This window comes from Xiphias gladius, chromosome 8 (assembly GCF_016859285.1).
Source record: "Xiphias gladius isolate SHS-SW01 ecotype Sanya breed wild chromosome 8, ASM1685928v1, whole genome shotgun sequence".
Classification (NCBI taxonomy): domain Eukaryota; kingdom Metazoa; phylum Chordata; class Actinopteri; order Istiophoriformes; family Xiphiidae; genus Xiphias; species Xiphias gladius.
In genome coordinates, this window is record NC_053407.1 from 24,761,194 (window position 1) to 24,778,180 (window position 16,987).

Genomic DNA, 16,987 nt, shown 5'->3' on the forward strand with positions numbered 1-16,987 from the left:
AGGGTGTTTCGCTTTGTCCGACTGCCAAAATGAGCTGACGCGAGTAGCAAGCTGTCAGCTGATGATGTCTTTTGTTTGGGAGCCTCCAGTGTGAAGATCAGAGTTTCTACAGTGCTTCATATTAAAGGACCTGTAGGTTTTTTTTTTTGGTTTGTTTTGTAGTTCCTTAGCAAGCCCAGGCTGTCTTCACAGTTTGCTTTCTTAGTCTGAGCAGGTTATTGTGGTTTGTCAGAGATGTGTGATAGCAGAACGGAACGACAATGTGGACTGGAGTGGGCAGGGGCGGGGTGTGAAAGCTTACCTGTAGTTTCATCATGCGTAGCAGTGGACTAGGTCCGCTGCTGCTGCTGCTGCTTATTATCTCAGTTTAGGGGGGGGGCAAGGTATGCTAACCGGGTTTCTGGCTGCGCGTGAGAAAAGGCGTCATATAATCATACTGTAAATAGTTTTTAATAAATTGTAAAGCAAAGCTGGCGCTGCAGCTGTCTGTGAAGCACCAGAGTGCTCTGTAAAGGAAACTTCGCTGATTTTACACATCGGGCATTAATAATTAGGGGCAGTGCCACTCGGCCTGTGAAAACAAGTAGTAGAAGATCCTCTGGTGGGGCGTAACCCTACCGATGTCATCAGGGGTTGGCGACGAGAACTCTGAAAGATGTGGGTGTTCGCCCGCAGAGGATGAAATGGAGTTGAATTGTGATCCAGCGTTTCTGCAGCCTATACTAACTTTAAACCAGCAACTAAAAGCCAGCATTATCTGTGCCTATTTAAAATGAGCTTTTCTGTTAGTTCTTCAGGATAACCAGAAAGTTTTCTTCCTACAGTCGAAGATGGAGTCGGCTGATTAAAATGTCTTGGAATGACGGCTACTGGATTGTTTTAAGCCGATATCCACTTTATTTACATGAACGTGTGACATAAAAGAAAAGACTTTTTTAATAAGGATCTCTTGAATTTTACTGAGGATGACTCTTTACAGTTGAAAAATAAACTGGTCAGTGCTCTCTGGTGGACAATCTATGCAATGGAGACACTTTATACATGATCTTAAATATATCATTTGTCTGTTGCACTGCAGTTTTGTTAGTCACTGTCCAACATACGCAGATACTGATTTATTTGTTATGAACTGGACAATAATATTTTTGGGTTGGGTTTGATTGTACTTTTACATTTGTTTAGGTCTTAATGGGGTTTATTTATAACCTTTATCAACCTCTCAGGAACTGCAAAACAGTAAGAGGAATTTAGTTCTATGAAAAATGAGTGTTGAGCTCTACTGGGTTTCAGTAATACGCATACACACAGCTGTTTCTTGGTTTTCAGAAATGGTACCATTATCGATTAATCGAACCTTTTTACACTATACATCATTGTACACTGTAGGCTGTTCTTGCCAGGAGCTGCTTGGGATTCACTCACAGACTCAACTGATTCATGACAATTGGGCCGCGGATTCGGATTCTCGAGGGGAAGCTGTTCAGCCATCATCAGACCAGTTATACACCCGATAACCTGAGTCACAGGTGGAAAAGAAAATAGCAACAAATAGTGCATTTGCTTCTCAAAAAACACAAGAAAAGGTACATCGAGTGGTTGTTTCTTAATACTGCATTTTGTCCTCAACAGCAAAATTTACTATACATCTATCACCCCCATTCAAAAGCTTGTTTTAGACCCAAACACTGCAGCTCTAGGTAATAATTTATAATTTTAAGTGGGTAATGTGAGAGGAGAAGTGGAGAAATAAGACACTTAAGTCTGAAGTTCTCAATGAAATCTCCAAGTGTAAACAGTGCAACTTTTATTGATTTGTTTTAAAAGATTTTTCTATGACAGTGCATGTTGCTGACATTGCTCTGCACATTGACAAGTGATGACATACAGTATGAGGACACAGTAACAGCCAGTTTTAATTGTGTGCTGTCTAATCTAACATCAGTTGAAAACAAGCATGTATGTTGGGAAAAAAAAAACGGTGCAAAGAAATGTCTGCAAGTTGAGTGATGCCTAAATGACAACAAATGATGAAGTGCAGCATCACGGCTGCACAGTTTCAGATTAAGTGTGTGCAAATGTGAAGTTAAAGCTTTAATCGTAAGGTGGCAGGCCCCGCCACATAGAGCTGTGACGCGGGTTAGTTGCTGCTTGATTTTAAAACTCAGTTGTCAAAAACAGCAGATTTGAGGCTTCAGGGAAACGTTAGGTTCACTATGACATCAGTCCGTTTAGCATTTCATGTTAATCTCATTTCTACAGGTCAACATCATCAGTCCAGCTCTGGTGCTGTCAAACTGGCTTTTAAAAAAGGACTATTCCAGTGTTTTTATGTCCTTTTTCCCATTTGATAGAATTCAGAGAGTACTGTTCAGTGCTGAAATTATGAACAATTTGGTAATTAAACTGATCATTGAGAAAGAAATCAAACAAAATACCAAACGTTCACTGGTGGCACTTTCTCAAATGTGCAGATTTGCTTTTTTCTTTTATAAATCCCAGTAAATTAAAGGTACCCAGTGGATTTTTTTTTTTTTTTTTTTTTGTAGGCTAAATTATGTTTACGTTCACAGTTTCTCTCCGAAAACACAGTGTATCTTAGTGGTCTAAAACATTCTGAATGCGTTCCCTTGCACATAAAACATTTGCAGAGCCAATTTTTGAAAGGAAGCTAAACTATTTTAGATCCGCGTTGGCAGCTTCCGTTAGGAGAAAGAGCGTGAAACCATGACGACCCACACTTAAAAACACTGCTCCATAGTGCTATTACTGGTCAAAAGCTCCACAGGGTACCATTAAATATCTTTGGGTTTTGGACTGATAATACAATCTCTAGATGTCATCTGGGGCTCCGGGATATTATGTATGTATGTATGTATGGTGTTCAAGATTTCGCGTTTATTGAATAAGCAATCGAAAATATAATCAACAGATGAATCGATAATGAAAATATTCTTAGTTGCAGCCCTGGTATTTCAGGACAAAATTGCCACGTTTGAGGCCTTAGTTTCCTTTCATTTCACTACAGTACACCGCTCTGCTTGGTGAGACTTGAAACTTGCTTGAAGTGGCTAATCCATACAGTGAGAACATGTCTGCATTTATTGTATTTTTCTCACAGCTAGTCATCATTGCTTGATAACGCTTGGTAAGAAGTGTCAACTGACACTTACTGTACAGCATTACCACAGCAATGATGCTGGTTTGACAAAAACAGACTGACGGGATGTTAAGGGTGAGGATTACTTGTTTCAAGTCTCTGCAGGTTGATCTGCAGTTAGTGAATCCAAAGGCTGACTAGAAAGTTTAAAAAAAAAAAAAAAGCAATTACAAAACTTGCAACATTATATGCAAGAATGTAGAGAAAGAAAAAAAAAAAAAAGTTTGCAGTAAATGGACTTAAATGTTAAAAAAACATTATATCATTATGGCTGTGGAAGTAACTAATGTAACAAGCCTCTGCACTGCCCACAACTGTGTACAACTTTCTCCCAACACCGGATTGAACTTGGCGTCGGGAGGCGAAACACCGTTCACACTTAAAAAAAAAAAAAGGCACAGACATGTTTAGACACGTGTTATGAGGGTAAAGTTTGCACAATGATTCCAATCAAATCAAAACATTAAACCCGCAAGCTTCACCCAAAATACAATGCAACTCTTGGCCACGGCTGCAGCTTGCTAATCAGTTTGCTCTCTATACCCTGGAGCCCGTCCCCTCAGTATCAATAGTATTTTAAATCTGACAGAAAAGAAAACATGGCTGGTACTTAAGTACTTTATCCACCTGTTGGAAGTGCTCATAATTCTTTTTTTTTTTTAACTGTTATTTCATCCCTTTAAGTCATTTCCAAAAACAAAAAAAAAAAAAAAAAAATTAGAGTGAGACTCTTGGCCACTTTCTTCATCTGGGTCCCCAGAAAGATTTGATGAGAGAGAAGCCGCGCTGTAAACAATTAGCCACTGCTGATGTGAAGGAGCTCCTGATCACACGAGGGAGGAAATCCTGAGAACAATGGACTCGGTTCATTTCCCTTCTCTTGTGGAAATCAATGGAATCATTCATCTACACTATCTCTCTTTTTGTGTGTGTCCATATCTTTGTATAGGCAAACTCTTTTCATCTAATAAGAAAATATTTGTGGAAGGTTAAATGAAAATATACAATTATTAATACAATAGAATACAGAGCTATTATGTTAAAGGTGATTAAAAAACAGCTTGATTGTATCTCCCTTTACAATGCACGTATTTTCCTTGGTTTAAAGGCAAAAGAGGTAAAGTGTATAAGAAAAAGGCAGCCTGTTTTGTCATCCAAAAGGCTGGTGCTCGAGGATTAGGCGATCGCTTTCGCTTCTGGTAAGAAAGCCTCCCAATACTTTATCAGCTAGAGGGGAAAAAAAACAAACAAAAAAAAAAGTCAATAGTGTCAGGTTCCTTCATAATTGACAGGCAAGAAGTGGTTAATGTTTCGGATTTACAACAAATTTTCTGCAGTTCTGAATCACTTTCTCAATAGACAGAAAATTAATTAACAATTTTGATAAGTTAAAATTCCAAACATCTATCAGATTCATTTTCTCACACATTTCGGGCTTTTCTTTGTTTTACATCATTGAAAATCGAACATTTATGGGTTTTAGACTGCTGGTTGGACAAAACAAGCTATTTGAAGACGTTACTTTGGGCTCGTGAAACTTGAAAAGGAGCATTTTTCCTTATTTTTGTGTGTACTGCTTCATTAAATGTTTTAATAAAAAAGTATCAATAAATAATGTGAATAATCGTTACTTGCCGCCCTAGTCTCTCTCTTTCCCATCATCATGTAAAAAAAAAAAAAAAAAAAAAAATCATTCATACCTTGCTCCTTAGCCCATGTTTTACATCCTAAAATATTCCACTTAAAAATCATCCCTCTATGTTTCCAAGGAATATTGTGGGTCACTACGCCTCTGTACTTTTTCCATCTTCCCCTTTGCATTTAGAAAATCATGTAGAATTCACACTTTTGAAGTATTTATGGATAGAAGATCATCAGTTAAATTGCTTAAATGTAAAAACACGTATAACCAATTCAATTCCAAATCCTGTAAATAGAAATAAAATATGATTTTGTGACATGATGGAGTCAAAACAAACTGCCACAGCTGGTTAAAAAAAAAAAAAACCTCTCAGTATCAAAACTATTTAGAAATGTACACTGATTGGTCTGGCACGAAGAATATTTGATTATCGAAATATAAAGTATTCCTGTTTGAGAATCACTCACTTGTTGCTGAGACTGAAGCACAGACTCCAAGTACTTGATTATCTGTATTTTGAAATTCTTGGCCTTTTCTCTCTGTAGGGAAAAAAAAAAAGTGTTTATCAGTAACGTCAAACATTTTCAACCAGTGTCATCCAGGGAATAGAAAAAGGATAAAACATTGGTACCTCGAAGCGAACGACTTCCTTGCGAACAGTAGCAGAAACTCTTTCAAAGTCTCTCTCATACTGCGTCACTTTGGCCTCCCACTGTTTACAAGAAGAGAGGAAAAGTTTCAAGTCCCATTATATGTAAGACACTTTGCACCAGAATATCAATTTTAAAACAAAAGACAGTAAATTATTAAAGTTAGAAATTATAAAAATATTAATACTGACGATGAGTCAAAACTTGCTTGCTGAGTCAACATTATGATGGTAAGTAAAAATGTTCAGAACATCTATTACAGTTTTTCTGAATTTGGAGAATTTTAAATTAAAAGTCAAAATGACGTAATGAATCTCTCACTCTGTTTTGATTCAATATGAATTAACATTTCATATTTTTTAGTATCTTCTTATTTTTACGTTTGAAAGTCTAAATATTTATTTTTGTCTTCCAACATCCACGTCCCATGTTAGAATGAATCTTTGGGGTTTTTTTCCCCCTTGTCTTGTGAATATTTGGACACTTGTGTTGTTTACGACAGGATCAAATCAAATCTTGACTTTTCAGTTTTTTTTAACTGACCTGATGTGAGTGGGACAAAGGGAAGAAAAGTATGAGAATTATTAAAAAAAAAAAAAAACAATCACTGCTCTTGCAAGTAAAATGCCCATGTTTGGTTAAAGAGATATTTTTCAGTAAAGATCCTACATATCTGGCACACTGATGTTCAGTACCTCTAGTTAAAAGTAAATTACAGAAGAGTGTATTTGCTTTGTTGTGTTTAAAGTTTATAGGGAAAAAAAAAAAAAAAAGCACATTTAACTCATCCGTTTCATCGTGCCACCCGTTTCTAATAATATCTGTGATTACAGGAACAAGCGAAGCCCTTTGAAGTGGCTCTTTCATTACTGAAACATTGTCCCCAGTCTTGAAAAAGACCACATCAAACTCCAGACCAGCCAGGCATCCCAGCCTCATCGGAGTTATTTTCACTGTGTTGATTTTGGCCTGTGTTGTACCTCGGCGATCTCCTCTTTGGCCAGCTGCAGTTTGTCCGGCTTGTTGGCCCACAGCAGCTTGGCCTCGGTCTCCCTCTTCTTCTGCAGCATGGCCTGAGCATCCTGCCAACGCTGCCACGCCTTCATCCGGTGATCAAACGACCCCTGCAGGTCGCAAACACACAGAGGATCATTTCATGTTTACATTAGGCTATTTACTTTAGCCCTGTAGCCTATCCTGAACCGCTTTCAAGATAAATGTCAAGCCTTTATTTGCTGTCAACAGAAATGTTGCTTATGTCGAATATAATCCAAGTTTATTTGATTTATTTAGCTTTCAAATATATTTTGAGAGACGTGGTAAGTGAAAAGGCTGCATAGGGGACATGGCCAACATTTAAGCACTATGACATTCCCATACTGCATCCCTTTGTACCGCATTTTAAGTCAATCAATCAATTTCCCCATGCTTGTCTGCTTTTGTTCTTCACTTAAATTTATCACTTTAGTGGCATTTCATCTTGACCCTGAAAGTGCTTCTCAAAGTAAAATTTTCTGGCAAGGATTTTCTTGACAAGGATTCAACACAATTACGTGCACTGAATTAAAATGGCAGACTGGACCTCAGTGCTTAAAGAGAAATGAATACTTCACTATGCAGGATAACCTTTGATTAGTTCTATAGAAAATTTTCGCAGTACCCTCACGGCTCCAAGCAGGCGGATGAAATCTGCGATGAGTTCGGCAAAGCTGAAGGTGTCGTTTGCAGCCTGTTCCTGGTGTAACTGCTCCATCTTATCCTCCACCTCTGCCAGCTGGGAGAGCGCTCGGGACAGAGCCGTGTTGTCCTCTGCACTGCCCAGCATGGCCGTACTCTTGGCAAAGCTCGCCGTGTTCAACGACAGCTCTAGAGGGGAAGAGCCACCCAAACGTCAAGCATATTCCACCAATTACCGTGTGGCAGCAAATACATGGGAAATAGATTAGAGATGATCTCTTGTGAGCTTGGGTTTAAGGAAAAATAGCACTGAATATGACTATGGGGCCCACAAGTCAAGATTTGTATTGTAATTCTTATAAACCACAAGGATTAAAGCCTCACTGTGTAGGATTTTAACACTGTGGCAGAAGCCAATTCCCACCACACATTTTCTCATTTTTCTGCATTCAAAAACTTAATGCTATCAAAATAATTTCCAAGTTGATATAATCACATTTTTCACACGGTGGCTTATTAAAAAAAATCTGTATCAGTATCACTAATCTGATCGACCGATAATCAGGATTGGATGCTTGGTGATAGAGCATCTGTTACCGGCCAGAGACAACGAACCTTTCCTGTGGACGACCAGGGATTCGACCAGAGCATGGAGCTTCCTGAACTGCTGGTCTGCGGACTCCACCTCCTGCAGCTTCTCCTCAAACCACTGCAGCAAAACATACTAGTCAGTACAACTCCAACATCAAGGCCCCTACATGTTGAAAATCCCACTGTTATTCCGTGTTACAAGTTCTGAACTGTCTTTATCAGTATAACACTATCTTGTATGCCAGTGAAGGCTTGCATACAAGATAGTGTACATTTAAAAATACAAGAACCCTGATTCACCATTTGAGCAAATGATTTTTTTGCACTTCTGTTCTTCTGCATTTATGCGGTTGATTGATATTTACTTGAATATCTGAATAAGCTCAGTGTTTGCATGTATGAGGTTTTTGGATTGGCATGACTGGTTGCCTCATCTTTCATATTTAGACAACTATGCGCTACCTCCTAAGTATACAGATTGGCAAAATATTAGCTTTCACCATAGCGAGTGCACACGGGTCAGTTTACAAAACAATGTGTTTGCCGGTCGATCCCGTCATTTAAGCAGATCACAAATACTGTGCCATAACAAAAAAAAAACCAAAACAAATGAAAACATTTTTTGGCTCTGTGCAAATTCTCTGCAGAATAAATTCAGATACATCAGGAAAAAGTTAACAGCTCCGTTTTGTCGAGCCACTCCTTAAAAGTGAGTGGAATGTTCTGCTTTTGTCTGGAACCACACACATTTCTTCATTAGAAGAATGACCTGCTACGTGAGGGTTTCTCAGAAACGGCATCCGTTGTGAACAGCAGGAGTGTGTGTTTGCAGCTGAACTCACCACATCTGACTCATTCATCTTGATGGTCATTTTACTGACAGCATCTGTTGCTTTGTTAATCATTTTCAGGAAGCCGGCGCCGCTCAGGGCCTGGGTGCTCACTGCTCTGGGCAACTGAAGACACACACACACACACACACACACACACACACACACACACACACACACACACACACACACACACACACACACTGCAGCTGTAACACAGCCAAGACTGCACTTACATACTAAAACATCAGGTATCCAAAAGAATCAAGAATAAATAAAACGGCAGGGGAATAATACATCCCTCCTCCAAGTCTTTGCCAAAAAGATAATTTCATTAGTTGCGTGCCAAGTTTCACGGTCTTAGAGACCAGGGTATTTCAAAGTGATTAGGGCAAAAAACTAAAATGTTTTTCCTGTAAAAAGCTACAAAGCCATGAGGCTCTTCAAAATCAATTTCAGCTTACGTCTTCTCTCTCCAGGAACTCTCTGACATCGGGATCTTGGAGAAGCGATGGGTGATTTACCACCCTCTGCAGATACCTGTCAGATGGGAAAATTGTGAGAAGAAAACTCACTTTCCTGCTTGTATGAGCATCGCAACATGATGAAACTTTTACTTTTGTTTAGATTTTTGTGGCCAAGGATTCGTTTCTCTTACCTCTCCAAAGCACCTCTTCTTCTCTCAACAAAGTCTGCAGATGAGGAATCTTCCTTTCCCACCTTCACCTTTGTCATACCTGCGCAAGAGAACATCCATTTTCATAGCTGATGGAGATAAGATTCACTCTTACAGCTGAAGAGAAAATGCGAGGAAAGGAAACGTTTAGCCAGTCAGTCTACCCAGGATGCTCTTCTCAGGTGGTGGGGGCACGATGAATCCATTTGGTCCATGTTTTTCAGAAAGCTTCTCATAGAGGCCGAGGAAGTCGCTGAAGCGTCGTCTCACTGTAAACGTTTTGCTGCGGAACATGGGCAGTGTGGTCTGAAAGAGACAATTTTCTTCAATTAAAACCCTTGTATTATAGTATTTGTACCTAACAAGCTTAAGTCTGGTGAAGAACTACTCTAAAATTCTGACAATCTATTTTTGCCCTTCAAGGGCAGTACATGGGCATTTTAATACACCGACCAGTATTTCTTCTCTTTTCACACCGTTACCACACATCTGATGAGTATCTGTATTAACTTCCTCTGGACTAAAGATGGAAACCTTCCATCCTTCTCGGTGTGACACTGACAAGAGTTTTTACCTGTGTGGATACTTTATAGGCCATGTAAGCGTTCATCCCGTCCCCTGAAAAAAAAAACAAAAAAAAACATGGAAGACATTAATTGAGTTGGTGCAAAATAAGCACACTATTTGATATAAATATTTATAGAATATTACTCAAGGCAAGCTGCTTGTGGGTTTTATTTATGGTACTTTAATCACTGGTCTCATTTCTTGAATTTTGAAATCATAAAATCGTAAAAAAAAGACTCAAGCATCTCAGAATAACCTTTGCTTGCTTGATGTTTACAGCGCACAAACCAATTTGAATCCTCATTGTAATGAATTAAAGAAAACCCAGACACATTACTTATTGAAAACGGGATAAAAATAATAGCCCTCACCTATTTTTTCAGGGTCTTTGACAGAGACAAAAATGTCAAATTTGTCTTCCTGCTCCTCTTCTTCCTCTTCTTCCAACTGAAACAGAAAGTGAACATTTCCAGTAGCAATTACAGCAAAATTTGGATTTTTGTAAAAACTGGAACTGTTTCTTGAAGGAGGTGGGACTTGTTTGTTCCAGTGGAATTTTAACTGGTCAAAAAGTTGCTTAAACCTCCCTTATATTTCCAATTTCTCTGAATTCTGACATTTCAGGGAACCTTAACATGAATAAAGGGGTGTGCAGAAATAGCAAATAGTTGAACTCCAACAGTTTTAAGTCTTTACTTTGTTAAAGTCACACTGGGAATTTCACTCTGGGATCAGATATCTATGTACCTCCTCAAGGGCAGCAGACTGTGGCTTGGCCAGGCTGGCAGCAGCTGACGGGGAGGGGGCGGGCGCAGACGGTTTGGCAGTTACCTCCTTCTTTCTTTCGTTCCGCGGACTGTCAAGAGAAAGCTCCACTGTGGCTTCTGTTAGAGAGGAAAAGAAAGTAAAGAAACCAGATGTGGGTCATCCCATACTGAATGGAAATGTGCAGAGAGATGTCCTTTATTTATTTGACATCCTCGACAGTCTTTGCTCTGTTATGAATCTACCTTTATGTATTTATTGACAGCATGTATTCAAATTTGCTGTCAATGTGTCATTTTTGAAGTTGAACAGTTGCACTTACTTCGTTATTGGACAAAGAAACAAAATACCTACGGAGAGCGCATGTCATTACACATCTTGATTTTTCCAATCACCACTAATTTTTCAATCTTTAAATTAAAATATTTTACACAATTAGTAGCTTTCGCAAGGGCACTTTGACATGCGGACAGAAGGAGCCAGAGTTCAAACCAACAGCAGTATGATTATGATAAATGGCTAATTGGTGAACTCCAACACACGGTAAACACAAGATTTCAGTTTCTTTAATAAAGTGTGTGTTGACAGTGTGCGGGATTTCGCAACCTGTCTTGGAGGTATGTATTAAAAACTTTACAGTAAAATCCTACTTGTATCTCTGCGTGTGATAATAAAGCTTTTCACCTTGACAAGACACAAATCACTATGCAGGTTCTTTCAGACATGGACTCTAAATACTTAGAGTTTCTCTTCTTTGCTTTCTCCCGGGCTAATACAGCTCAATTTTATGTGGCACAGTGTTTGTTAACAGTCACAAGGGCCACATTTCTTGGACAGGGTTTCAGTGATTTGACATCCTGCAAATATTGGATTTTTGCCGTGAGGGGGAACAAACATATATAATTCCAGTCCGGCACAATAAATGTGACAATGTTTCTGTTGTAACTTCTCGTTTTTTTAAAGACACTAAAGGGGCGTCATATTGGACTATGGGTTTAAGACGTTAACCATAAAATAAATCACAGTGTCACCGGTTCAAGTCCAACCGTAGCTCTTTTATTTCATGTCATGCCCTGTCTGTCTCCTCTCATTTCCTGTCAGCACCCTACTATCCACTATCTAATAATTGCAAACATACACCAATAAACACACTGGGAGGAAAAGAAAAAGCATTTTAAAGAAATGCCTCAGTATGACCATCTGTTTTTTTATTTGTAAATATAAGAACAGAATCTGTACCAACTAAAAATTCCCATATTGAGGCAGAAAAAAGTTGTAGAATCAGCAGTTTGTTTCCTGTATTTTCTGCCTTCATATTTCCTGTTTGATCATGCACCTGTTGAAGAGTTTTGTTGAGTGTGCATACCTCTCTTCTTGAACAAAACAAAATACCGAAAGTAGACTGACCCAACATTTTTATCCAAGGCCAGTGCAGATATCTGTTGTGCACACATGGCTACGAAGACACAAAATCACTACAAAGAGTCTGTGCCCAGGGACCCATTGACTGGTCTCACATTTTATATGGGAGCATTCCCTCTATCACTAATCCTTCTCGTAGAACACTAAATCCTGATAATGTAACCAAAGAATAAAAGTAGTAGACCCACCAGCAAAGATATCCGTCTCCTCTTCAGAGTGGACTCCATTGGTCTTGGAGTTGACGGTGCTGGCGTTGCTGATGCTGGGTGCTGTGGTGATTGCCTCTTCAGTGAAGATATCAGCAGGTTCTGCAGGATTACTCTCTTGCAGAGGCCCAGCTATGCTAAAACCATCACCAGCAGCAGCTTTGGTTGTGACAGGTTTGTCCTTCTGCTCTTTATTGATGGTTTTCTTTGAGGTGGCACCCAGCAGATCACCAAGCAGGTCCTCATCGGGTTCGCCAAAGAGGCTCTTCTGTGGCAGCTTGGCGGATTTAGTCTGCCATGGTTCTGCAAACAAGTCACTTCCCTCATCCTTGAACAGGTCGACTGTTGCCATGCTGGGTTTTTTGGGATCTGCAGCGGGTGGAGCATCACCAAGGAGGTCAACCAGAGGGTCAACAATTTTGTTAAAGCCAGGTGGCTGTTGGGTGTTACTGGCTGATGAATCACCACTGAAGTCGATAATTGGAGCAGTGGAAGTGTCTTGTGCTTCCTGTTTTGCATCGGCAGGCGGATCTGTAACACTGCCTGTCACTTCACTTTTATCCGTTACTGCTTCAGCAGTAACATCCGCTACCGCCACTTCCTCTTGCAGTGCCTCAGTTTCACTTCCCAATATATCAACAAAATCATCTGAGGGTTCATCTAAAGAGATTTCAGTTGTGTCTTTTGCTGCAGCTGCGACTTTGTCAGCAGCAGCTTCGGCTACGTTGTTTGTTAGGTCAACGAAATCATCTGAGGGTTCACTGGCAACTTCACTTGCTGGCTTGTTTTCTGTTTGGCTGCTGATGGGCTCAATTAAGGGATCGTTCATGATGTCAGTGGGAGGCTTCATTAAAACATCACTGGGTTGACTGGCAGGTGGCAGTTTGGTGTCCGTTTCAGTCAGTGGAGGGTTGCTCTGGAGAACAGGTGAAAAGGGGAAAAAGGTTTAGAGTGCTTGAACAGTGCTGCAACCAACAATTATCTGTCAATTTTTTTTTTGGATTAATCTTTAATCATCAAGAACAAAAAAAACAAAAAAAAGATTTCCTTGAGGCCAAAGTGATGTCTCCAATGTCTTGTTTTGTCCGACAAACTAGAACATATTCAACTTTCAATCCTGTTAAACAGTTTCTCAACAGTTTCTGTTGAGAAACTGGAACCATTGAATGTGTGGCATTTTGACTTGTAAATGACTAACATGATTAACTGATGATCAAAACTGCTTAAGTCAGCAATTAAAGGATTAGTCAATCAACCAAAACACTTCTTTTAATTTTTAATCAATTACTCACTCCCAAAGCCTGACAGAAAGCGTTGTACTCTCTTTATATCATGAGGATCTGATCTTCTAAAGTTAATAACATTTCCTCATACCGTAAAAGTCAGCTAGAATAAATTGTCCATAAAACTTTTCTAAACTGTTTCTGCATCATACTCCAAGTCTCTGGTATTGGGTTGCATGGTCTTCATTTATTTTTACTTTACTTTACTTTATTTTCACTATAATATCGCTAAAAACACAACTTCCACAAACTCATCAACCATGATCACAGTTTGCCGCACTATGATTAAAGGGGGTTTTAATGGCTTAAGGACAGGTATCAGGAAATATTAATGGATTTTAGGGGAATAAAACAGGCTTCAACAAACACGCTGTGTGACTAGTGTGCACTACACTTTAAAAATCAAAAAGTAAGTAGCTTGAAACTGAAGAAAAGCAATGACTTGCAGAAACATTTTATCATGTTTCAGAAACAGCTTCATTGGATGAATGCTCGCAAAGAAGTCTAATGCAGTTTAATGCAGTCTAGTGCTGCAAAAAAAATCCTACTTTCCTACAGGTTGTAATGTTCAGTTTTTGTTGAAACTTTTTGGAGATAGGTTTACTCAACTTTATAGTCTTCTTACAGGCTGTAGTATGTGGGGCTGTTGGACTGTATTGTGTGTGTGTTTTGTAGTCCACCCTAACAGAAGAAAACATTCCGTTGGTCACACCTACTAAACTGTTAACGTCTTATCATAGGTTTTGTGTGCACTTGCCAGTCATGATGTTGAGTGAAACTAAGTGAACAGATTCTTAACACAGTGCATCTGTGAAAAAAAGTCTAATCAAATGGTAAAATGTACAATTAGAGGCCAGAGTGAACTATAATGAGGTGATTAACATGGCTTTTTAATATGAAAGGCCACTCTGAATCCGCTAACAACCACTGCTGGTCCACTTCCAAACATTACTTCATCTACAGGCTCTGTTAAATGTAACATCCACAACTGCTGACTAATGTTTTCCATGCAGCAGTGAGTCCAGCTCTCAAAAAAAAAAAAAAATATCAAAGACAGCAACTTTCCAATCTCTCCTCTGAACTTTGACTGTGGGAAAACATCCGGGTTCTGACCATGTGATCACAGCTGACTCACATGACAGGAGGCTGCCTGAGCCAGCTTTTAATCCTCATTCAAAAAGAGTCTGAATTTTAACCCTCTGATAAACATGAAACAACGGAACATGAAATAACAGAATCACTACCCTGATGTCAGCTTTTACAAACAAACCACACAAACCATAATTCCTGAAGATTGTTAAGATCTGACTTCTGCTTGCTTTACCTACTATATGCATGGCCTATATGTCTGCACACCCAAATGCTGAGGACTTCAAATTTTTGGTTTTAGAAATGACCAAAATGTTCTGCACAGACAACATCCACATGTCACTAACCAAATATAAAACTACATTAAAGAGTAGGGCTGCGAACAAGGATTATTTTTTATTATCGATTAATCTGCCAGTTGTTTTCTTGATTAATCGATTAGACAATGGTGACAGACACCCATCGCAACACCCTGGAGTCCAAGGCGACATCGTCAAACGTCTTATTTTTTTTAACCAACAGTCTAAAACCCCAAAACATTAAGCTTACAGCAATGTCAAACTATGAAGAGCACAAACACTCACATTTGTGAGCTTTGTCTAATAGAGCTGCAAATGATTTACAGCTCTATTAGACATTAGTCGATGTATTTAGGACCATGTACAATATTTAACATCAATTTTGATGCATTGTACCAGGGTTAGCCTGAGGCAAATTTTCATCTGCAATCCCATGGAAGGTCACAGTTAAAAACTTCCACACAGTGACGGCACAGCACTAAGCAAACTAGGCAAACAAGAAAAAACACGTACCAAAAATGACAGACATTAATACATCACTCTCACTCTCACACAGACTCACTCTCACTTTCACATACACACCGTGAGCATGTTATACAAATTAAAAACGAGGATATCTGAATTTTCCCAATTAATCTGATGATTATTTTTTCGATTAATCATTTAGTCTATGAATACTCAAAAAACTGTCCAAAATGCCCATCACAACCTCGCAGAGCTGGATGCGACGTCTTCAAATGTCTCTTTTTGTGCGAGCAAAAGTCCAAATCCTTAAAAGTATTTAGTTTACCATGATATATAGAGAATATTTGGCTCAGTTACACTATTTTTGCCTGAAAAATGACAAGGACTGCAACCAACAACTATTTTCATTTTTTTGATTATTTTTTTTCCGGTCGATTGTTTTGCCTACAAAAAGCCAGAAAATAGTGAAAAATGCCCGTAAATATTTCCCACAGGCCAAAGTGACATCTTTAAACGTCTTGATTTTGCTGACCAACCCTCAAAAATTAGAGATGTCCGGTTTACTATCATGCATGACAAATAAAAGCTTCAAATCACCACATCTGAGAAGGATATTGGACGTTTCCGCCTATAAAATGACAAAAACGAGTCTCCAATTATCAAACTCATTGCCAATTCATTTTCTGTCCGTCGACTAAAAGATTAATCGACCAATTGTTTCAGCTCTAGCTAGTTATATGGTTTGCTAATCGACCTGGTGAAATCACAGCCAGACAGTACTTCACATTGCAGCTGTTTTTTTTTTTAAAGCTGCAGACTCTCTGCATCAAAACCTCCGAAATGCTTAGATAATTTAAGCTGCAGTGAATACTTTGAGTGTAGCATTATCTGACATGACAGTTGTATATGCGAACATTATTTACTTACTGTTTTCTGTGCGGTAAGAATAGCAAAAATGTTGGTGGAAACCTCCCACAACTAAACCCAAACTTGCTGAAAGTGCCTCATTAGCTTTCTTCGCTGACGTTAGCTAAGTACCTTGGCAGTTAATGTCAGTTAGCCAAATCAGAGGCTAGTTAGCTACCGTGAAATCAACATTCAGGCTTACTGCGCTCATGAAGGGGTCGTCCCCGTCGTCTTCGTCGCTGTCTCGGCCTCCGACTTCTTCGGAGTCCAGCACATCTTGGTCCTCGGAGTCGGGGAACGGAGGAGGACTTCGCTCCGAGCTGGTCGCCATCTTCAATCTTTTTTATCAAACACAAGGGGAGGTAACGTCAACCGCTCGCCAATCTCTCTCTCACACACACACACACACACACACACACACACACACACACTCACTCACTCACTCACTCACACACACACACACACACACACACCCGCGCAGGCAGGCAGGCAGACCGACCGACCGACCGACCTAAGCACTAAGGGCCGAAGCACTGCCGCTACACACTGAAGTAGTAGTTCACCTCGAGATCGGTCGAGGAAAAACGAGAACAGACTGCAAACCGGAGGCTCGGGACGTGCAAACGCGCCGCTGTCTACTTACTTCCTGATCCTCCTCCTCCGTCTTCTTGTCAGGTTAGCTTCGGTCGATGTTAGCTAGCTGGGCAGTCATGGGACTGAAGCCGTAAATATGGACCAGGACAGGGGTGCAGCTGAAGTTAG

At 39.6% G+C, this 16,987-nt stretch overlaps 1 protein-coding gene across 3 annotated transcripts; it reads right to left on the reverse strand.

Moving 5' to 3' along the window:
* Positions 1-1,789: 1,789 nt before the first annotated feature.
* On the reverse strand, positions 1,790-16,982 carry snx1a (sorting nexin 1a). 3 transcript variants are annotated; one of them, XM_040132998.1, is made up of 16 exons: positions 16,869-16,982; positions 16,428-16,563; positions 12,166-13,099; positions 10,538-10,674; positions 10,162-10,237; positions 9,798-9,841; positions 9,388-9,529; positions 9,206-9,284; positions 9,012-9,087; positions 8,560-8,673; positions 7,742-7,835; positions 7,110-7,315; positions 6,430-6,573; positions 5,431-5,511; positions 5,267-5,338; positions 1,790-4,384 (listed from the first exon to the last, which is right to left on the reverse strand). In XM_040132998.1, exons 2-16 carry the CDS (start codon positions 16,554-16,556, stop codon positions 4,334-4,336), a joined length of 2,379 nt encoding a protein of 792 aa, XP_039988932.1. In that variant the 5' UTR covers positions 16,557-16,563; positions 16,869-16,982; the 3' UTR covers positions 1,790-4,333. The 3 variants fall into 3 exon arrangements, with proteins under 3 accessions (XP_039988932.1, XP_039988934.1, XP_039988935.1); XM_040133000.1 differs by lacking the exon at positions 16,869-16,982 and adding an exon at positions 16,789-16,855; XM_040133001.1 differs by lacking the exons at positions 16,428-16,563; positions 16,869-16,982 and adding an exon at positions 16,247-16,333.
* Between the last annotated feature and the right edge of the window lie 5 nt (positions 16,983-16,987).